The 23,703-nt window shown below is 39.9% G+C and overlaps 1 protein-coding gene across 1 annotated transcript in view; it reads left to right on the top strand.

Annotated features, from left to right (window-relative positions):
* The first annotated feature begins 606 nt into the window (after positions 1–606).
* Positions 607–23,703, top strand: part of PRKCZ (protein kinase C zeta) — a 31,839-nt gene continuing 8,742 nt past the window's right edge. The window contains exons 1-14 of the mRNA XM_015882475.2: positions 607–666; positions 1,031–1,186; positions 2,715–2,836; positions 4,655–4,744; positions 5,076–5,126; positions 14,689–14,774; positions 17,523–17,654; positions 17,828–17,909; positions 18,769–18,821; positions 20,516–20,704; positions 21,939–22,036; positions 22,558–22,644; positions 23,088–23,223; positions 23,587–23,674. Of these exons, the coding sequence (XP_015737961.1) occupies positions 1,116–1,186; positions 2,715–2,836; positions 4,655–4,744; positions 5,076–5,126; positions 14,689–14,774; positions 17,523–17,654; positions 17,828–17,909; positions 18,769–18,821; positions 20,516–20,704; positions 21,939–22,036; positions 22,558–22,644; positions 23,088–23,223; positions 23,587–23,674 (1,285 nt within the window). The 5' untranslated portion in view covers positions 607–666; positions 1,031–1,115. The remainder of the gene's footprint in view (positions 667–1,030; positions 1,187–2,714; positions 2,837–4,654; positions 4,745–5,075; positions 5,127–14,688; positions 14,775–17,522; positions 17,655–17,827; positions 17,910–18,768; positions 18,822–20,515; positions 20,705–21,938; positions 22,037–22,557; positions 22,645–23,087; positions 23,224–23,586; positions 23,675–23,703) is intronic.

The following is a 23,703-nucleotide window of genomic DNA, read 5'->3' as shown; positions in this document are numbered from 1 at the left end:
TCCTGGTGTGTCTGAGCGGGGTACAGATCAATGTGGGGTGTTAATACAGCATAGGGATACAGCAGCTCCTATAGAATGGACCCTATAGACCTTGCAGCCATTGAACCGAGAGATCAAACACATTATAAGGGAAATAAACCAACCCCAGGGCTTTCATCCCATAATGAAGTTCTCCATCTCAGCACTCATAAAGGGACCATTCTGTCCCATCAGCGCTTGACACGGTTCCTGATCCCACAGATAACGTAGAGAAAAACCAATTGAACTCAATGAGGCTGTGTTTTTTAATGCAAAAACTCCGCTTTTAAACACTCCCCCATTAACATAAGGGAGCTACTAACAGCAGGGCGGCTCGGCTCCACGTGAGCACAGCGCCCCCTAGCGGCCGCTCAGCGCCACACCTGCCAGCTCAACGCTTGCTTTTTTCTGATTGGCTGCAGGTGTTCGCCTTCCTCATCCATTCTGCTTTTTGATTGGTCACGATGACAACTCCTCTCCCAGGTAACGCTTCCTCGGCCTACGATTGGCGGCGGGGATTGATTCCAGGTGGGACGTAGCTCGCTATTGGCTGACAGGTAAAGCGGGAGGCATCTTATTGGCTGTGTGAGGGGTTAGTCCTCTTAGTCCGCCATGTTTGTCGCGGTGGCGCCGTTGCTACAGGAGCCGGTGGGTGGGAGGGGGGGGAAGGCGGGGAGACTGAGGGGGATATGGGGCGGTGTGTGGGGAGAGCGGCCCTATGAGGTACAAAGAGCGGCCCTATGAGGTACAGAACCGCCCTGTGAGGTACAGGGTGAGACTGGGCTGCGGGCTGGGTGGGGAACCGGGAGTTGGAGCTGGATCCGAACTTCAACACGGGACTTTAAACAACTTCAGGCCGGGACAGGCCGCAATAGGACTCGGTGGGATCCGGGAATGGGGCTGTGTGGTAAATAGGGCTGGGAAAACGGGGCGAACACGCTGAAAAGTCGAGGAGAAAACTTAGTTTCTCTGTTAGAACTGTGCTTCCTCTCTTCTTTCTACTTGTACACAGTAGGTTCGATGCGTTCTGCTTCGGAACGGCGAGTTTTATGGCTTAAAGGAGAGGATCTGTAACGTCGGTGTGATAAACACGGACCATGCCCAGCAGGATGGGCTCCAAAGTGCATCTGGACAAAGATAGCATCAGGGTGAAGGCGCACTACAGCGGGTGAGTCCGTGTGTGTTCTCTATTGTATCCTGTTGTATCCCTCTGTTGTGTCCTGTTGTATCTCTCTCTTGTATCCCACCTAACTTTGATGCCTGTCAAACAAGAGTCTGATCTGCTAACAGAGTAACCAAGTCGTTGTAGTTAACATCTGGTAATTAGAGTTATTAAAATCCCCTCCAGATTCCCACAATGTGCTGCTGGAGGAAGGACATAAGTGGGGAAAACGTGCACAAATGGTGTAAAATTACTTATTTAGATAAAAATGAGAAGTTGAAGAATCTTAATTGCTCCTGATGCTCACGGTGGAGTCATTTGAAGCAGTGCAAGCAGCTCGAGGATCTATTTGTACTAAATTAAACACCTGAAGTTTAAACAAACGCGTTTTCCTGCTGTGAATAAATACCAGAAGTAAACTCTTGCATGTTGTCTGTTAATCTGCCTTTTATTTTTGCTGTCTCCTTCCCCCTCTTTCCCCTCCCAGCAGTTTGAGTAGTGCAATGAAATGTTAACACGCAGCTGCTTCCGTTATCTCTGCAGTGCTTGTTTTGGCAGCTCTGATTTGAGACAATAAATCAAGTCATGGTCCTTATGGCTTCAGCCACTTGTTGACAGAGTCAGGAAGCCTCACTTTATGGCTTCAGCATGAAGTTTGGTTTTTAGATTTAACCTAATTGATTTGCTGCCACAACGAGGACCTTGTGAGCTGGTTGCTTTGATCTGCCTCGTTTTTATGTGATGTTTTAAGTCATTTGAGGAGTTAAATGTTTGGCTGAAGTAAATCTTCAGGCTTGAAGTGTTTAGCTTGAAATGACTGGCATGTGTTGGCAGTAGCCTCAATAATCTTCTCTGATACTTTCCTGCCCAAATAAGCAAATGTGGCTACTGTAGTTTTTAATACTACGCTGGGAAAAAAGGGCTTCTAATTAAATGTAATTATGAAATTAATTCCACCAAACTTAATTGGGAATGAGGTGCTTTCTTGTTGAGTTTACTTACCAGGTCAATGCCGAGTAACTCAGCATTTGAGTGTAGAATTGAGTGGAGTTTTGGCCTCTTCCACATCAAGCTGGAAAGCTTCAGAATTAGGGCTGAGTTCATTCAGGAAGCTGCTAAAAGAATTGTATAGAAATTAATAGTATGCTAAATAAAATACCAATAGGAATCAATAGTAAATGATGGTATCACTTGGGAATCTGAGTTAAATCTAAGCAAGAGGAAGTTATAAAACTATGTTCAGTCTATCTCTGGGTTCCAGGGCTGCAGGTATGTGTGTTTCTGGGTGTGGTGCTTCATACCATCATGTAATATAAGCCTATAAATACACAGCAGAAGGGAAACACGTGTCCTTCTCATTGCGTTATGTCAGTCACTTGAGTAATCATTATTCATATGTTAGAGGGAGCGTTTGATATGAAGAATGCTGATTGTGTAAGTGTGGTGTTGCAGGTTGGAATCCATAGATGGAATTGTTGGAATACTTGGGTTTATGCAGGTATCTCTGACAGAAGTTTGATTTCATGTCATGCAGGGACATCCTGATAACAAACCTGGATGCATCAATAAACTATGATGAGCTTTGTAATGAAGTGCGTGAGATGTGTTATCTGCAACAGGAGCAGCCAATTACCCTCAAGTGGATTGATGACGAAGGTACAGTAAATACTGCTTGGTAGTTCTCATTTTTGGTCTGTTATGGTACAAACAGGCACTGAACAAACTTAAATTAAATTAAAATTAAATTAAACTTAAAAGCCAGCCATTGTAGTGGGGCTGCTTTTGTTTCAGCTTCCTGCTTTATAGAACAGGGTTACATCCCCTGCTGATTACATATAAAACATGACTCAGAATATCAGGATTATACTGTAACCAATTCAAATCTGCAAAGTGAAGGCTCTGAAATTGAATTGTTTTGTTATTACTTGCTTGGACACTGAATGCCAAGGAACACATTGACCTCAGACACTTGTGGTACTAATGCTGTACCCCTCAAAATTCTCCATTCAGCAAGAGACTTGTTGTGTCTTCTGAACTGTGATTTCCCTCTGGGATGTGCTGTTGGGAAGTAATGCAGTTGTGGTATCAGAAGACCGTTTAACTTCCCAGATTTCTTGTTTTTTGTGTAAGATGGATGTTGAGAATTCCCATTATAAGTGATTTTGTTCTGTGGCTGTGCTGGATTGTTAATATCCTGTTGGTGTAAAACAATCATGGTATCATTAAGGTTGGAAAAGGCCTCTAAGATCATCTACTAGCTAAGTATGAAATAAACTGGCTTACCAGTCTGGCGCAAGGCAAAGTGTATGTAAGATATGTCATGTCCAGAAGAAGAAGATGATGGGAAAGGATTTTCTGTGTGGGGAGAAATAGTATGAGCCATTATGTTAACAAAGTATGGAGTTCATAAAGTCGTGCTGAAATCATTTGTTGGGCAAGTCTCTGCTGCCTACTTTCTTTCTGCAGGAAAGGCTGATGTTGGCAAGTCTTGTTCCAAGTTATCCCTGCATGTAAAGGATTTATCAGTGTGTTTCTTCAAAAAATAGTTGAGAAATTTCCCTTTTCTTTACCCTTCCTGTAGGCTCTGAGATGTCATCATGATGTGAGATGGTTTTCATTATGTCTTCTTGCTGCAAAATGTGGCATTTCTCTACAGCCTTAAGTTAGATAGAGCCTTCTGGTTGCTGTGAGTAGGAGCGGGATGGAAGTGCTTGGCATTGTGTGCCCTTGCTACCTGTCTGCTTTTCTTAACAACTCAGATATCTGCTTATGACTCTCAGGTGTGATGCAGCTGTAACTTGTTATGGGCAGATCTCTTGGCTAGTAGGTTATTAACAGCTGCCTTGTGATTATACAATTGCACTAGCACTCAACTTCATCTGAAGGCTGACAAACATGTAGACAGCTATACAGATTTCAGTTTGTTGTTTCATTGCTGTATGTATTAGTCTAATGAAAAGTAACTTGATAAATGCCCACAGAACACTGCATGTGTTTTGAACTGCATGATGGCTGATGAAAGGGAGATTCAGGTAGCACAGGAGGTTGGGTTTTGTTGAGGGTGGGTGTCTCCATTTAGTTTACTTGTTGGTTGAGTTACTTATTAGGCTGTTTTGGGATACAAAGGAGGCTAACATGTTGCTGTTGCCTTTGAGTGCATTTAAAAGCTTGTTCTGCACTGATGAAGTGTGTGGGTGCAGAAAACAAACAACAGAAAAGGTTGTAAGTGTGTATCCATAACATTCACCTGTGTTTATTTGCTGCAATTCAGTCATAGATTGCTTCTCTGAATCTAACAAAAGAGACTCAAATCTGTGTGCACCTTTATGTAACTTGTTCTTACATTCTGTATCTGATCAAAGTGCCTGATACATTTCAAGTGACTGACAGAAAACAGTCCATGGGCTGATGCTCAATGAAGTAGCCTACTCAGTATTTCAGTTATAAATCCATATGTCTTGTTTTGCTCCTCAGGTGACCCATGTACCATCTCATCTCAGATGGAATTGGAAGAAGCCTTCCGACTGTATTGTCAAAACAGAGAGGAAGGGCTGATTATTCATGGCAAGTATTATACAGTTTGAGACCTTGTGTGTATTTGGAAAACATAACAGCTTCAGATTAGAACAACTTCTGCCTGTCAGATAGCATCCTTCTATGCCTGGGGTGCCCTGTGCTCTGGTACCATCAGGCTGAAGGGTTCTGTTGGCTGTGGAGTTCACAGCTGGCACCATGGTGTGGGCTTCAAGTTCTGAACCCAGATCTGTGAATGCAGGCAGTGCTGGCAGTAGTTGTGATTGCAGAAAGTTTTGGTTTTGAGTAACTGTATTCAAGAATCAGGTGAATAGAGCTGCTGAGAGTCTTCTCACTTAAAGGCTTCATGTTTTATTTCCAGTTTTCCCAAGCATTCCAGAGAGACCTGGCATGCCTTGCCCAGGAGAAGACAGTGAGTACCACAATGCTACCAGATTCCAGCTTCTATTTCTTCAACTGTACAAAAAAATACATTGAAAGCTTTTATAAGCTGGTTTTATATATGTGTATTTGTTCTGTGGTTTTCTACAATTAATATGTTCAGTATTTAACATATTACTATGAAGTTTCTCTACTGATACTGTAATGTTTCTAAGGATTAGTACTGGTTTCCAGTAGCTGGGAGGAAAAGAGGTCAGGATTTAATGTGGTCCCTACTTTTGCATTTCTTTTATTTCTTAACTTTTGGGGTAACAAATTGATGTATGTAAGAGTGAAATGCACTATTTTTTCAATTTATTTTACAAAAGGCTTATTTGGTCATTGAACTCCTTTAAAAGGTGGATAAGCCTCCACTATGCTATCATCAAAAAGAGTGAGCTAACAGGAGAGATTTCACTGCAAATAAAAGTTTGTTGTGATTTAATGTTCTCATTAGAGATGTGGATATTTAGAAGAAAAGTGGTTTTGATACTGATTTGTAGGTGTTTTTAATGACTGTGGGCCATCAGATGAGCTCGAGGAGCATCAATTAGCATGGTACAGGTGACCTGTGTGCTCCATTTGTAGGGTTGAGCTGTTCTTTGTTTAAAATGGCTGTTCTGTTGGATGTTCTTAGTGATTTGTGGTCTGATTTCTCAGTTAATGGGTGAACTTGGAGCCTGTTGCTTCTTTGTGTCCACGGGACCTACGTGCAAATCTGTTATTGTGGCCTGGCAGTAAATATTTTCAGACTGTTTTTACACCAGAGCTGTTAAGCCGCACCGGTGCTAATTTAGAGTATGCTAATGCATTCAGCATTACTGCTTATTACTTGCACATGTACAGCAAAGATCTGCTTTGCTCTTGGGCTATATGGAAATGCTACTGATTCACATGATATTGTTTGTTTAAAGGCCATGCAAGGGAAGTAGATTATCTCAGTAGCACTTTAACTTCTTATGCTCTAGAAATACACCTAGGTAAAAGACCTGAATTAAAAATATGACTTTGTGCTCAGCTCTTTGCTCTGTGTTTAATGGGAACTGGGAAGTTAACAGGGCTCAAATAGCGTCCTTTGCTTAGAAATGTACAGCATGTTTCAAAGTGATGTTTCATCCTTTGGAGTAAGAGTGCAGAAATATCCGAGTATTTTGTGTTGTGTTGAAATCTAGTAATGAAACTTTGTGAAACTGATGTGGCTTTGAGGCTGTGCCAGCCAGTAAGGCCTGAAATAAACACATGTAATCCATTAATGAAATAAGGAATGCAAATGCCATTGTAATTTCAGTCACGTGGTGTAAGAAGTTCTTTCTGTGCTTGAAGAAGCTCCTTATTTTGTTACGCTGCTGTCTGCAACGTGGAATAACTGCGGATTCTTTAGAGTCAGATTTGTACAGACTCTTTTTCTCCTGTGTTATTCACCCCTCCTTGATTTAGCTCCTCCCATGGATGTACAGCTGCTGTAGGAGCAGCACCTTCTGCCTTGGGTGAGGCAGTGCATCCCTGGCTGGGAATGGCAGAGCTTCTGCAGTGCCTGCAGCCCTTACCAGGCTCTGGATGCAGCTCAGGGGCGTTCCTGGCAGCTGCTGCCTGAGCCTCAGTCCTTGGTTGGTCCTGGTGTTCCCTGATTAAAAATGGGGGACTTGGCTGCCAGTCTGCTGTATTTAAAAATACTCGTGGAGTATAAATGAGCTTTCGTTTGGGAACTGACATTAAACAGGGCTGTTTCTGAAATGTTTATCTATTTCTTGTCTGTGCTCGTAAGCGAGGGCCGTCCTGATGCACGCGTGGTTTCTGATTGGCAGTTTTGCTAATTATTGTAGTTTCAGCTTATTTATACCGACAGATTTTGATCTGATTTATTCCCCTTGCTGCTGCAGCACGTTGTAGAACAAAGCGCGTTTAGCTGAACAATTCCTATTGATTTGTCAGACTTCCCGAACGGCATCGCTGGTTTTATCAGAGAAATACTTGTTTTTGTGACATCAGCTCCTTGACATCCATGCCATGTTTTAGTCTGTGCCTCAGCTGCGAGCTACAGCCTCCCAAGGGAGCCAGTACCACCCGTGCCTGGATACATGAGGCAGAGATGTGAAAGGGAGAGACGATGGGAACCAGTCTTCCATTAAATATTTGCTCTTAATGTCCGAGCTGATCCTGCCTATTGTCCTTGGTGTCTAATGGTATTCAAACAGCGGCATCAGTGGAATAAAGGGAAAATGTTTCGTTTCATACCTACTGCATTGTAGAGCATAAAGAATTACATGCTGAAGAAGCTAAAGAATAAAACCCAGTGAGTAATGCATGCCTTTTATATAGATTTTACGTGTCATTGTGATTGCTGTTATGAATTGAGGCCATTGATGCAGTGTGTGTGTGTATGTGTGGTGCAGCAGATAATAGAAGTCAGCGTTTTGGTTCCGATGTAGTTGCTTTGCCTACCAGCCTCCTTTGCAGCCATAGATTGTGAGAAATGCAGAGATTTCTGCTGCCTCCTGCGCGTAGGGATGTGGTGGAGAGACCTCAAACGCTGATAAAATCGCGGTGAAAAGACTCTGTCTCAGGGGACGTATTTTAGGAGGAAAAGGACAGAAGAGTGAGTGATGCTGCTGCTGCTGAGGGAGATTAATGAAAGAAATGTATCCAAAAAACCCTGACGGTATGTGATTGGGGCCTGTTTGTTTTAAGATTGCTGATTGAGAGATGAATGTTTTTAGAAGCATCGCGTTTCGCAGTCATTCTTTTGATTCATATATTGTGAATTGTCTTAAATGGATTGCTTAATTGTGAAATATTTGTTCTGAATTAGGGTTGAGTTGGTCTCTAAGGTTATCGGAATTAACTGTGCTAGCACACCTTTGTATTCTTCTATATGGACAAACTGATGTGTGTATTTAATGTTAAAAATGCATCTAGTTTGAGTACCTGGTGATAACAAATGTTGGGGTTGTTTTGCTGTCAGTTTCATCAGAAGAATGCGGAGTGAACAATCTGTATCTTCATGAAATCAAACAACTATTTTAATATACAAGTACTTACAGCATTGCTGTGGCAGTAGATGGGCGTTATTATCTAATCTATCTGATTCTTGCAGGCCTTTCCTTTTTTGTAATGCTTACATAGCTGTGAATGCCTGTTATGCTCTTTGTTTATCTGCATGGGATTTTAGCATTAGGTATTTCAATTCATTATTTTTCCCATGCTACCTTACTTAAAATTTCACCGTAGGGTTGATGAAGGATATTGCACTAACCTAGTTACAGTCTCCAGTTATTTTAGGTAAGGATAGATGTATTTTTTTGCTTTGTATTTTGCAGTATTAGGCAGAACAGCCCCCAGAAGCTTCCTGCTGGAGTAACATGGCCTGTAAATATTTTTCTAGTTCATAAGGCAGGTTTTTTCCCCTTCATTTGTTACTGTATTGGCAGCAGGGATTAGATTATTCAGAGCACGTGAACCAATTTCATTCCCCGGTGAAGAAAGGAACTGTCGCGACCACAGAGAGTCTTCTGAAGACGTAGCTTGGATTGCTCTGGGTAATTAGTCAATTTGGGAACTGCTTGTAACCCCCTCCTGGTTTTCAGTAATTGAACTGACAGAGGAGGGTTTTGTACTATTTTTAATGTAGGATATATTGTCGCTTAGGAATCAAAAATAGCTGTGTCATAGTTTCTCAACAATACCTGAAATCTCTCCCTCTGTTCTCGTTCTGTGTCCTGCTTGATTTTATGTGGTGTCTGAAATATACACGTACAGGTCATGAGACACGATCAGTCACTGAACACAGAGTTCTGGCTAAAAGTGTCTGTTTTGCTTGGAATCACGTAATATTTCTGGTTCTAAAATAATTCCAGCATTTTTCTTAGCAGTGAAACACCCAGTAGTGGAAAAAGTGCTAGGCCTCCTTTTGGGATATGGAAGGAAGAAATTACACAGCGTCCATCAGCTGCTGCTTTTTGGTGCCTTCCCTGACTTAAGACATCCAAAGAGACATTTCTATACTGTATAATAAACTGTAAACTACAATACATTAGAACAAGGAGTGTGTGAGTTGGTTTTTAAGGCATTGTGACAAATCCCTTTTTTATCCTGTTCAGCCCCTCTCTGCTGTTTATTGCTCCGACTGTAGTTTAGTCACACAGGGAGGATGTTGCTTAGTTTTAGGCAACTTATGTGAGATGTGCTGCCAGGCTCCATACCTCGTGTTACTGCTCATATTTGGATCTGTAGGCTTGTTCCCATAAGGTGGGGAATCTGCTTTAGATACACAGGCATTTGGGTAGCTGAACTGGCTGAAGGTAAGGCAGTACTGTGCAGACTGTGCAGTTCAGTCCTTAAACCACAGGGGGAAGATGATGAAAAATGGATAATGAAAAATCGGGCTGCTGTATATTGACTAGAAAGCAGCTGGTCTGTAGTTGTGATGTTGTGTTACCTGTTCTGTAAGCATTTGTCCTTTGTTAATTAGCAGGGCATGTACATAAAGGGAAACCAGGAAATATTTGGAGGCAAAACCTTGGGTTTAATGTGGTCCTCTACTTTTATAATAACATACTCATTATGATAACTATAACAATATTACTTGACTCCTCTGTAATTTAGGTCATCTCTTGCTTTCTCAAGTAAAGCAGGTACAGATCCCCTGTGGCTGGTGCAGGATTCTTTATTGTTTTAGGTTCTCAGCTCTGATAAAAGTACCATTCTTACCCATAAGGACTGTAAAGAAAGGAAGAATTCAAGCAATGGTAGAGTTCTTGTAGGGTGCAAAGCAGTGGGTTAGGGATTGGACCTGTTCCATTAATTTCAAGGTGAGATTGATGTTAAAAGTAGGGCTGTGAGTTACCTCAGTGTTGCTCAAGAATCGTTAAAGCAACTGTTATAATGTGACTTTACAGCAGTTCTCTCAGTATACACAGAGATAATGGGGAATGCCATAGAGAGCAAAAGGGGTTTTGGTGGGAAGCAGAATGTAAACTTTGCAGACCTGTTGTAATTATATTCCTTGCCTTTGTGGGATGAATGCAGAGCTCCCTTCCAAAAGCAGAAAGACAAACCCCGTCATTAATGTGAAAGATTTTAACATGCTTTCTTTGATGTGTGTAACACTGGCTTTCCATTAACAGAGCAGAGAATCAGGCAGGTGCATAAGGCGTCTTATGCCCTTCTTTCTCTGTAAGGATCGGAAGCTCTGGGATGGAAGCTTGTTTTCTAGGCTAAAGGTAATCCTCTGCATGATAAAATAATTAACTAAGCTGGGAGCCTGATGCTGTTAGCGTGTATTCATTTAATTCGGAATATGAAAGGTCCAGTGATTAACTTCTGAAACTATTTGGTTTTTATTCAGCTACTAAGTATTGATAATAAGGTTAGTGATAATCTATAATGCTGCTGACACAGGGTTCTTATGTTATTCTTGTGAAATACACATGTTTGGTCTGTGTATTGTATGAGGGGGCATAGAGGGGATGCAGGTACAAGCTGGAGGACCTGTGGGATGAATCTTAGCTGTGGGATGATGGAAATCAAACAGCTTGCTTCCTTTCTAATACAGAGCAGAACTGTTTGCTCTGAAATACAGTTGTGTCCAATCTTTCAGGCTAGCAAGTGATGTGCAGCGTTAGTCCTGCTGCAAGGCAATAATGTCCTGTTGTACTGAGATCTTGTACGCTTCTCTGGATACAATATTAGCAGATTAAATTGGAAGGAATTCAGAGCAGTGCTCTTAAGAGTCTGATATGTTAGAGGAGATAAATACACCTTTATGAAGTAACATTGAAACTGAATTTTTGCTAATACTGGGATAATGTAAACATTTGGAAGGGAAATAGAACCGTTTTTAGAACGGCTCATAAGCTGAAATAATGGAATCATGCTGTGAAGGTAAGCAGCCTGACTCAGAAAGTGTGTCTTAATGCTGAGACTGTGGGAATCAAGTCATTGTTTCAAGGGCATCGTGGAGGCCGCCTTATGCAAGCCTTATCAATGGAAATAAATGTTACATTCAGTTTGAATGGCTGGGGCTTTTCTTTGACAATTCCACTGTTTTAGTGATGACAGAATCAAATGAGTGTGGATGCTTATAACTTGAATGTGAGTCAGGTCATCTGATGGGCACCAGAAGAAAACTTGTTAGTGGTAGGTTGATAAATGCTGAGTCTCACAAGAAAGAGAATTGTATTCAAATTCTATGGTGACTTCACAGTTGTTCTTGAATTTAGTATGGAAGTAAGTTGGCCACCAAGTTTGCTGTAACCTCTAACAGTGACTGGGAGATTCCTGCTCTCATCTCAGATTTATCCACGTGTGACACTATCAATGTTTCAAACTATTCTTACAGCATCTTTAACAAATTCAACCAACTTTTGAGGGAAACCTAATTATTATTTGAGCATTTTATTTCTTGTTCTTGATGTTGTTGTATTTGTTTTTCCTAATGTTATCATATTTTTAATGTCAACAGTGATTTTTAATGATGAGATGATTCTGATTTTTTTCCCAATAACATTCAGATGAGTTTTTAAACATTCTGACCATGTGAGATGGGGGATATGAAGGTGGGTGACCACGAGATCATGCATGAGAAATCAGTGTGCATGGAGGGCAGGTTTTGTGCCCAGCAGAGCTGAAATGGGCATTAGCTGAGCCCTTTAAAGTTGCTGGCTGTTGGAAAGGAGAGAAAACGATGAGGTATTATTGTTTCCCAAATACTATCTAGTTTTAAATCAAGTAAATGGCATCTCCTGTCCATGTCAGTAACTGCCTGCAGTTTCTTGAATTGAAAATGCTTCATACTCTGAGTCTTCTCAACTTCTAAAGAAGCATCAGTTGTGCACAGCAGCTTAGTGGTGATAAAAAGGAAGGCCTGTTAACACACCATACAATGCCTGTCTGTTATGTGCTTTCGAAAGCCATTTTGTTGTTTCAGTGCAACTATTAGAGAAACATTAAGTAGCAGAGATGTGAGCAACGTACTATCCAAGTTGTTTAGAGTTTGCTTTTGCTAAACTTATTCTGTCTTTATACAGAACTGACTGTCTGAAATACCAGTATCCATTTCGTAGTGCTAATTTCTAAGTTGCTTTTGAAAGAATGCTCGCTTGTCTGCTCAGCAAAACATTAAAAGAACAAAACAAAAAGTGGGCATTCTCATAGTGTCCAGCTGGCAGGCCATGTAATTGGCCTGTAAACAACTTGCATTAATCTCTGAGAAGTGATTTGCAGCGGTAGCAAATTATCTCTGTGCTTATTATGGTAGAAGATTTCATTATAGTTCGCATAAAAGCAGATTTTGGACTCATAAAAAGCATTTATAAAATCCAAATGCAGAGGAAATAAAACGTTTGTGGCTCTCCTATTGCTGGTTGTTGGTACAAGGCACACTGTTCAGACAGCTGATGAATTCTCTTACGTATTCTGGGAAGTGCAAGCTTTGTCAAGCTGCTTTGGATGGGAAAAATCTTCATTTTGGGCCTGGGGAGAGGCTGGGGGTTGTACTTGTTAAATTAAGCTGTATTAAGTTCAGCTGTTGTTAGACTGCTGCCTTCGAAGAATATGACGTGAAACTCTGACTTTGAATGTAATATTTATCACTAATTAGGGAAGTGCCTTGCTCCTTTATTTACAGACTTCATCAACATGAGCTGCTCGTTCACTTACCCATCACTTACTATTCCTTGTGTTGGTGATAAGCTGCTGCTCAGAACACAGATGTATGAGGTTGTCTCCATATGGTGCTTTGTCTAATGAATCCATTAGCTACCCCTGAGAATATCTTTGAGGTTTTTTTTTCTTCTTGGTGGAAAGGCCACCTACAAATGGTGGGACAGCTTTAGCTTGATGTTTGTGTATGGTATATTTGTATCAGGAAGGTTTGTATCTAATTATGGAGTGTAAGTAGCGTTTCATAAAGCATTATTGAACTTGTTTTGAACTGTGAGGAAAGGGAGCTAAAGATTGTTTTACCTTGATAGCAAAGACTACAGTTGTGCTATTGGATTTTCAGTTGTTCTAACTGTAGTCTGAAGTTCAGAGGTTTGGTTGTAGAGAGCATGATTGGACCCCAATACATATAGAATCACATGTAGAGAAACTTCATTGCTCTTAGCAGTGCACCGAGATAAATGAATTACAACATGTTGCCATTTGTAAGGTCTCATAAAAGCATGCATCGTACTGCTGCCTTCTCAATGGGATCTATTTATACTTCCAAAGCTGTCTGAGTTCTCCGTTCCCTTTGACACTGTTTTACTTGCTAATGTTTCATGTATGAAGTGGATAAAATAGATCTTGTACAAGCTGCCAACTGCTTTAAGTTGCATTATAGCTGGTATAAATACTGTGTTTGAAAAGGCATTCTGTTAGAGCTTTGTATTGGGAGATGTTGCTCATGTTACTGAAGGTAACCTTAAAGTAATGCTATCTAGGAAGAGTTTTAGCTTCTCGTTTTCCTTTGGAAGCTGTATGACGTTCTGTTACCTGTTTTCACACTGCAAGATCCATTTCCTGGGAGCGTTTGGGGGTTGTGTCACATGTGCCTTGCTGTCAAAAATAGGTTTTCAGCTTTGAGGTTTGCTTGTAATGTGTAAACGTATATATTTGAATTTCTTAATAGGTGTGATTAAAACAAATTATTCAGCAGTTAGAGTCGTGCTAAGTTAGGCTTCCTTTGGAGCTGCTTGTTAGCAAGGCTGCATTGCCAGCTTTCATGTGACTGCTGAAGTTCTTTACAGCTCCTCGGTCCATCTCCTCCCCATACATTGCCCTGCCAGGATCTCCCATCACAGGATCTGCCTGTGTCACTGTGCAGCTGGGAACAGCTCAGGACTGGTGCTGCACAATGAATTTTTCAACACTTTGAACCTAATATCAAATTCTCTAACGAAGCAGGCAAACATTGCACGTTTCTATGTGACAACAGAATGGATTTGGAGTAGGTGCTCAGTGCTGTTTTGCGTGGCTTCTTGAACAGTCTGTCTTAGGCAGCTTAAATTATTAATTGTTGTCATGTTTAGATTGTATTAGGAATAATTGCAGACCTGCACTTGAACTGTTTCCACAATGGAATAAATAGTTCTGGATAGCGTTTGCTAACAGAGATAAAACTGAGGTCTAATAATGCAGTTCTGTGACATCTTTAACTCTTTGAATGCACGGTGCTTTTAGCACCAGGCATCCCTGTGTGTGTATGAGGTTGCCATGGTGGGATTCACGTGGCAGTTTTCCTGCAGGAAGCTGTTCCTTTAACTGTCACCCATCCTTCCTCCTCACCTGAGCTTGAACAGCACGCAGGAAAGAGACTGTAACAAGATTAGGATCATGTGAAGAAAAAGAGACAGGGATGGAAAAAAGGGAGAGGCAGTCAGAGAGCACCTCCTGCAGAAGCTGTCATTTAAGGCTGCCTTAAAAAACCACAACCCAAATCGGCAGGGATCTTAGCTGTGCGTTGCTGTTTAGAAAAGCCAGATTGTTTTAGGTCACAACTTGCTTACCGTAGTGTGTCTGCTATTGCTGTGCAACCATGCTGCTGCTTTACACCTTCTTAATTTCTTTCTTAGAATCAATCTACCGACGCGGAGCCAGAAGATGGAGGAAGCTGTACCGAGTGAATGGGCATTTGTTTCAAGCCAAACGTTTTAACAGAGTGAGTACTGTTGTATGAAATGTAGGGTTTGGGTAATGCTCTGTGGTAATTGTTTTCTCAGCCCGTGCTCTCTGTATTTGAGTGGTGGAAAAAATAAAAGGAAAAGCAAGATGCTTATTGATGTGGCTTTTCAGTTTGCGCAGCGTTATTCGGGTCAGGGAAATCAGAAAGCTCGGTCTATGAATCTGATTGGTGGCAATTATTTTTTTAAGTCTCTAAAAACTGTTTTTGTGAATATTTAAACTCGAGGGCTCAGATGAGTGTTTCTCCTTTCCACCCATAGCAATTAAGCAGCCTGATTGCTGCGTGATCTTTTGCCTTCAGTATATATTGCTATTTCTGGCCATTACAGCTCCTGATGTTAGCTCAAACTGTTTGGAATTGGTGGTATTATGTAATCTAATTAAGAGAAAAAAAAATCTGTGTGGAGCTAAAATACAAGTGCATTAAGAATCTGACTTAATCCACATGAGCCAGTGAATGTAGCTTTAAGGGTGAGGCTCCTCCTCGACTTCTATCCCATTATGTCAAAGTATTGCAGCACATACAAATGTCATGTACATGTTGGGGAACTGGATACAAAGCAGAGAACAGTGAGGTGAGTTAACAGGCTTTTTCAGCAGTACTCTGTGGAATTTGTGCTACTGCCTGGATGGCTTTGATTTGTACTTTATTCCTTAATGTTCCCTATCCTGAATTTGTATTTTAAAAGCAGGAAAAGCCCCTCCAAAGTCATTATTTTATCAGTTGCTATGTAAAAAAAATAAGTATATGCCTATGTTATTTATCTGAATTAGAGCAATCATTGTGTAATGTACTGTTCCTATCTTATTTTTGTAATTCATAGCATGGAACATCCCATAAATGTTATTTAGATGTTCATTTGCTTCAGAGTTCAAACACTTCACTGAAGCACTGTGGATACGTACATGCCATGTTAATAATCTGCTGTTACTAATGTAGATAATGAACTTTTACAGAAATTGGGCTAATGATGAATAATCACGTGGCAATTGGAAACTGTTAGCATGCTTATTTGCCAGCAATCCTAAAGAGGACTTTGTTATAACCACTACTGTAGAAATTAAATCTTCTTGAGGCAGAGCACAAAATAAATCCAACTGAAGCAGTAATAAAGTGGATGTGAATTTCAATTCATTGTAACTTGTGAATTTCAATGTTGTATTTCATAGTAATGTGTGCATTTCTGAACTAGATACCAAATTTTAGCTGCTTATTGAAGTATGAACTTATGAGTTCATTTGCTTCTCATAGCAACTGTTTAAAACTTCTTCAGTTAATTCAGGTAAACACATTTGAGCATCTGAGTGATTAGACTATAATAGCGGTGATTAGACTCTTGTTGAGCATCATGTGGAGGCCCACTGTTATTTCTATGGTTATATGTATTTTGGGCAGACATGAGGGATATCTGTGTTACTCACTGAATCTGACAGTCGCCCTTTTGTGTTTTTGTTTTGTTCCCCCCGCCTGCATCTAACCAAAATAAATGAGATTTTCTTCTTTGCTGTTTCTAAGCTCTAGGACATTTTATTTTGCCTTCAATATTGCTGCTGCCAAACCCATACGAGGGTGCTGAGAGTAGTCTGATGGAGCAGGACTTTGAAAGCAGCAGCTACAGATGTCCAAGGCTCATTGCCCTGCCACTTTCTCTTGTTTGTTTCCCCCTGGACAGCATAGCTTGGATTTCTCCCAGTCCAGGAGTAGCTACGTAGCTAAATGGAATGTAATTAAACTTTGTTTTCTACAGCTATTAAGATATGAGAGGTGATACAGAGAACGGTTTCTTTTCAAAAAGCATCTAGTCTCTTATTATACTACTGGAAAGGATTCGTAGTAGTTTAATGCCTTTTGGGCAGGGCACCATGTATGATTCATTAGTCTGAGGATCTGAATAACCACACTAACTGCAGTTTGCTGGGAGGAACAGACTTGCACTGTTCTGTGGCTTTGGGACAGTTGCAGAGTTCTAAGCCTGAAATGGGGGATGAGTGCAGGGCTGCGTCGTTACCCCCATTACAGTGATCACAGGAGAGAGTCTGCAGATATGAATTGTAATCAAGTCACCATTTGGCAACCTGTGCCCTGTATATAGGGAGATAACTGAGGGCAGGTCACTTCTTGGCATAAAAGGATCTATTTGCTATTTGGCAGTTTGTGTAAAGTATATAAAATGACCACAGCGCACATACAGTGGAAAAACTATTTAAAGAGGTGCCTTGTTGAAGTCAGCAGCAGAATGTCTGACTTACTACTTTGTCCTCATTCTGGTTTAATTTATTCAGATGCCATTTCCAGACATGAAGAAAAAAAGGCCATATATTTCAGATATTAAATAATGCAACACGCAGAGGTTTTAAATCAGACTTGATAGATAAGATTTTTAATTATGTTGTCCAAAGTTTCTACTTACATTCTACCTCAGAAGTATATGGAAGTATATAGATACAGACGTGGAACAGTCTTCATGCTTTGATTTGTGATGTCCTGTAACATTTTGTGCCAGTTAGGATATTTTTTACGCATGTGGCACAGATTTCTTTCTGTCCCTTTTGTTTGGGTAACCTCTGTCAGTACCCGAAGCTTAAAATATACTTGTATACTTGCTGTCTAAGAATGAAGTGAATAGGGTGGGACCTTATAGCGTGAGTGCTTTTTGCCAGCTAACTACCAGTTTACAGAAGGGAATTGATATTGGGAATTGATAATGTGCATTCTGCCTTTTAGAGAGCGTACTGTGGCCAGTGCAGTGAAAGGATATGGGGTCTCAGCAGGCAAGGATACAAGTGTATCAACTGCAAATTGTTGGTCCATAAACGTTGTCACATACTTGTTCCACTGACCTGCAAAAGGCATATGGTAAGTTGGTGTTTAAGTTTGTATTCTCTCTAAAACTAATATGTTTTACTGTGCCCTGTTCTGCTAATTCTAGATCTGTATCTTAAGTGATGAAACACCATGTATGGCTGTAGTAGATTTATAACACTTGGGGTGGTAATTGATTTTCAGTTTGGTTTGTCTGTCTTTTAAAGGATTCGGTCATGCCTTCCCAGGAACCTCAGTTAGGTGATAAAAATGATGAAGTTGACCTTCCTTCAGAAGAAAATGATGGAAGTGAGTGTTCTTCTTCCTCATTTGTAGTATAACTGTATTGTGATCTGAAAATCTGTGAACATCTTTGTTGCTTTAAAATATTTTGTTCATTAGTAACTCTGCCTCCTAATACCCTTCAGAGGGTGAAATCTTGAACTTTGTTATTAGAGGTTGCAATTGTCTTTTCTGTGTTCATTACTGAGTGAGCTCTCTAGGTAGAGTTTGTCTCATACTTGCAAGTGTGCTGTGATAGAGTAGATCTATAGACCAAGGTAGTTGATACACACAGCCCACTTTCCAGTGTATCTGTTATCTCAAAAGATAACTGTGGGCTGACGAGCTCTAGTTTAGTCCCATGGACTTTTATGCTAATTAGCAAATTGATTACAAAAAGTTTCCTTTAAGCATGCCATCCAATTCAGATATATCCTCAACTCGTATGTTTGGAAGCCATTCCATAAGGTGAATTGCAAGCGTGGGTCTGTTGGCAACAACAGATCTGACCTACAGTGTTAATGTAAGTGCATCTCTGAGACCTTCTGAAGGTTTCCTAAATTGTGTGGAATTGGGATGATTCCTTCCAGATCAAAACTTCTGTGGTTTAACCTGTCCTGGGTTTGGTGCCCACTTATCCTACCTAATCCTCAGCGTTCATTGCTAAGTTCCTGGCTGTCTCAGAGCTGGTTATTTCAGCAGTGCCCTTGGTTAGGAACTACAGACAAGATTAGAAGAATAGAGTAGAGAAACATGATCAACTGTCCCACAGTATTTATAGCAAACTGCTAACCCTAAACTACTAAATGATCTTCCCATTTATCACTTTGTGAAATATTTCTAGTAAGGCCTTAATCACACTGCTTCTGTTTGACATATTTTCCAGTTCCTTACATCCCCTCAAACCGGAAGCATGACAGCATTAAAGATGACTCTGAGGTATGTTATAAAATTACTTTTGTAATTCAATTCCACACATTCTTAATCATACATTTTCTATGAAATAGCTGATTATATTTATGCTGGTTTTTTTCCGCTCCTGCTTAAATAAGAGGTCTGAATTTTCTTTCTGAAAATGTTTTTTAAAGCATTTTGATGGATTTTTGATTTCTATGTACAGGTTTTGTCATGAGTCATGATGTGAAAGAGATGCTTTATTCCCTGCATTCACACTGAAACAATAGTGATTTAGCAGACTGTTTGGCTGTATAGGTTCTTACAGCATGTGGTGGCTCTGACATTGTTATCTGCCCTCTCTAATGGATGTACACCCCTTCTCACCCTAGGGCTACCTCTGCAGGCTAACATTAAGAGAGCTGGTTCATTCTGGTAGTACATTACCTATCCAGCTCTATGGATAACTAATAATTTGCAGAGAGCTCCCATGGAAATACAAGTCGAGTAACATGTACTTAAGCTATTTTTTTCAGCTTTTGTAGCGGTTCTGACAGGATCTCTTCATACTGTTATTCCCTTAAAGCAGTTGAATTCTAAAGGATTTCAAGAAGCTGCTTTTAAAAATGCTTCTGGCATATTTGAATTAAATGCATTCTACAGAACTGCAGCAGCTGGTTTGCTATCCTGCTTCTAAACAAACCGGTACCTTCTTTCCTCTACCTCCACTACAATACTTGTCACTAATATTAATTCACACTTGAGTAGTTCTTGCTCTTGGGTAAGCGACTGCCTTATTTTCCATCATGTGCCTTTAGAATTTGTCTCAGATTCAGAGATGCCATGACACAAATTGTTATCAGAAGTTACTTATTTCTGCTATGGGGGTGCTCTGGTATGCACAGTTAGTATTTAAATTTTAATGGGTTCTCATCTGAATTACAACAATCTGACTTTCCCCTCTTGCTTTTGGGCTTTACTAAAATAATTTAAGGTGTCCTGCAAAGAGGATGTGGTATTCTGGTAGCTTTGTTGAATAGACTCTTTAAGCTCACAGCAATCTCTTCTAATAGCAGTCAATCCTAGATCAAGATTCTTTATATAAATAGTTTACTTGGTTCAGCAGAACACTGATCTGTCTGCAAGTACCGTAGCATGAGGTCAGATAAAAATAGGCCACAGAAGTATGTCAAAGCATTGTGTATCCTGGTGAAATTTGGAAAGTCAAAAGCTATTGTGTATGTGGATCTTTAACTACTAAATCTGTAGTCTTATATCACGTAATTCCAGCAGATAGTGAAGATCAAGTTTGTCTTTTAGAGTCAGTAATGAATTTAAAACCAGAATTCTTTGTGGTAGAATATTTTCTGCCAATTCCCACATTTCAGAATATAAAAGCAGGTCTTTGCTCAGTGCTAAGTATAATCTAAGTATAATTCTACAGAGCCTGAAGTTTAAGAATGACTAAAATGTCACTTCTAAAAGCAACGCCTTCTGCTTTCCAGGAGGGAGTACTTAAATGATTCATTGAACAAATGAGAGCAAGAACAAGAGAACAAAACAAATGCCAATAAAATATTTCTAAATAAGTTACTGTCAGCCATTCAGATCTGTGTGACAGTGACAACAGCATGTAAAGTCAGTGAGTTCTGTCCAGTGGTTAAAGACATTTTGTCTATAATACATACAGAAAGAGAAGATACTTTCATAACAGTTAAATACTTGTTTTTTCTATACAGGATCTCAAACCAGTCATTGATGGAATGGATGGAATTAAGATTTCTCAGGGGCTTGGGCTACAGGACTTTGATTTAATCAGAGTTATTGGACGTGGAAGCTATGCCAAAGTTCTTTTAGTTCGGTTAAAAAAGAATGATCAAATCTATGCGATGAAAGTAGTGAAAAAAGAATTGGTCCACGATGATGAGGTAAGTCTGTGTTAACTGCATTCAATTGCATGTTTTAAAATCATAGTGCTATTTGATAAACATCGTTGAAGTTGGACCAGTTTTGAACCTCATCTGTCACTGAGTAAAGTGCAGCCTCAAGACTAAATTTAAATGTTTCTTATTTTAATAAAGCTGTCTTAAATTTGGTAGAATGCATGTGAAGAATGTTCAAACGAGTGTGCTAATCAGTACACTTATGTTCACTTAAAAGAAAACAGAATAGATGATGTGAATCCCGGTGAAGAACAAAGGGAGGTTTGAACCACCTGCAATGCCACAGAGCTGGAACATGCCACATTAAGTGAAGGAGTTGGGGGTGGGTTCACTGCCCACAGCCCTGCTCAGAATGCTCTGAGAGATGTTGCAGAACAATGCCATACGTTGTCAGGCTGCCAGCTTTGGTGGCACACTGCAGTGTGACATGATGTGCAGGAGTGGCAGCACGTCTGAATAGGTGTATGAACTGTGAAACCAGAAGATACTGGAAGAACGTGAATTTTTCTAGACTTATCCTGTTAACGTTGGTAAACTAACACAGTATTAGTGTACTATGTGTGTACAAATGTGGTGAGTTCAGTTTGGGATCTTGTAAAGGTGAAATCATTCATTGAATGTCTCAGCATCTGTCTTTGTTGTCTCCAAATTGGTTGGAGAGCTGGAAGTGTCTGTTAATAATTCTCTATTTCTACTACTTACATTCCTTGTTTGTTGGCAAGTTACTGAATGTTCAGAGTGCAGTGTGATCTGTATAATGTCTTGTATCTACTGCTAGAACCAGTTGTCCATAAGGTTTTAATTTCTTATAAGAAAATTGATGAAATGCAAAACTCAGATCCATAATAAAGCAATATTTCACTAGAATCAGTCAGAGTTTGTTACATTCTTATATTGTGTTGCAGTGTGTAGTCAGAACTTCTGTTGAAGTATTAAAGGCAGTTTGTGATACAACTAAGGATGATTTTGGTTGGACAAACTCATCACATTTTGGTAACTTCATTAGTTAACTTCAAGTATCAGATAAGCAAACGAAGCTCAGTTATTTAAACACACTGAATAATTGAGCTGAAGTGTTTTATGTTTTCCTCCAGATTTCTTAAGGACATATGTGAGAACACTGTATACAAGGGAGCTTAGATGTAAACAATATATTTTCTGGGAATGTTTGTGGTGGTTATTGGGTAGAAGTTCTGATTGTTCAATTATTCTATTTCAGGATATTGATTGGGTACAGACAGAGAAACATGTGTTTGAACAGGCATCCAGCAACCCATTCCTAGTTGGTTTACATTCCTGCTTTCAAACAACAAGTCGGTAAGAAAGATCTGAAATCTTGTTTTGAAAACAGTGATCCTTGTACTGACTGCTTCTCGTAAAGGGAATATTACACTGTTGTGGCAGTCAGAAAGCTTTGGAAGGGTTCCATTGCTCCACCAACGCCAGTTCAGAGGGTGTAACTTAGTGCAGTGTGGAGCAAAATGCAGGGATTTCCTGCCCGTTATATTAATCAAGCACTGCTGTATTTTGTACTGTTTTTGATAGTGCTACACATTTCACAGCACATAGTGGATATTTGAATGAAATGGCTTCTTCCTGTTTAGTCTGGCTTCTTCATTTTTATTTGCTTTTAAATAAAGAATGTGCTCCTGCCTAATACGGGTCAAATAAGGATTCTTTTGTCCTCTTTCCTAATCTTAAGTAGTTGTGGTAACCATAAGAAACACGAAAGTCAGATTCAAGAGTGGAAGTGAAAATGGCTCAGATTGGAAGAATAGAAAGTTTTCTTCCTACTGAGAATTTGCTTGGAAGCCATTAATTCTATTATATACTTTCAGATTATTTCTTGTCATAGAGTATGTAAATGGAGGAGATCTGATGTTTCACATGCAGAGACAGAGAAAACTGCCAGAGGAGCATGCTAGGTATTTCACTAATCCAGCTGTTGTGGTTTTCCTTCTGTTATGTCATGTTGTATGAGATGCTTTTGGAAGCTTATTCTCTAAGAGAATATGAATAGCCAAGAGGAAACAGAAGGTTATTTTTGAGGATTAGAATGTTGTTCCATGGTAAGAAACGTTAACTGTTTTTAGAAGTATATGTGATAGTTTAAAAAACAAGCTAACAACTGAGAATTGGCAAACTATTCCTGTGTATTTTTATTTACCACTCCATGTTCAGTTAACGTTTCTTTGATATGCTGATAGATGATGAATAGAATTCAAAATTACATTTGCTGTTCTTAAAGGAATGGCTTTACAATGTAAGTTCAATACCTTTGTGAACAAATGGAGCTACTTTTCAGTATTCTGTCACAGAGACAAACTGGTTTTGTACCATCTTTAAGATATTCCTCTTTTATTTTCAGGTTTTATGCTGCTGAAATTTGTATTGCTCTGAACTTCCTACACGAAAGAGGCATAATCTACAGAGATTTAAAACTAGACAATGTTCTTCTAGATGCAGAGGGTCATATCAAATTAACAGACTATGGCATGTGCAAGGTAGAATTTCCTTTCCTTTCTATTTTTCCCTTCTCTTTTTTGGTCTCTCTGTAGTGTATTTCTCTGGTCAAGCTTTTAAGCCCAGCACCATACCTAGTGATAGCAAGGGAAAAGTGACAGAAGTTACCCTTTGCTTAACACCAGTGTTATTGAGCCCAGAATTTGGTTGTGGAATAGCAACTTAATGCTGCAAATTAACTGAAGCATAGGACCAGATTTGTAACTTCATCCTTCGTGTTTCTTATGCTGATCGCTTTGCAGGAAAGAAATTGACCTTGACTGAGTTTGTTTCTTCTGTTCAGTTTTCTATCTCAAAAGTAGAAGTAAACTACTAAAATGTTTTAAACTGTTTTATGTATGTAGGAAGGATTGGGCCCTGGTGACACTACGAGCACTTTCTGTGGAACACCGAATTACATTGCACCAGAAATCCTAAGAGGAGAAGAATATGGTAAGCTGAGACTGAACAGATTGATGTTA

This window comes from Coturnix japonica, chromosome 21 (genome assembly GCF_001577835.2).
Source record: "Coturnix japonica isolate 7356 chromosome 21, Coturnix japonica 2.1, whole genome shotgun sequence".
In the NCBI taxonomy this organism is placed as follows: Eukaryota; Metazoa; Chordata; class Aves; order Galliformes; family Phasianidae; genus Coturnix; species Coturnix japonica.
The sequence above is the reverse complement of the archived record's forward strand: the minus strand, read 5'-3'. Positions and strand labels throughout refer to the sequence as shown.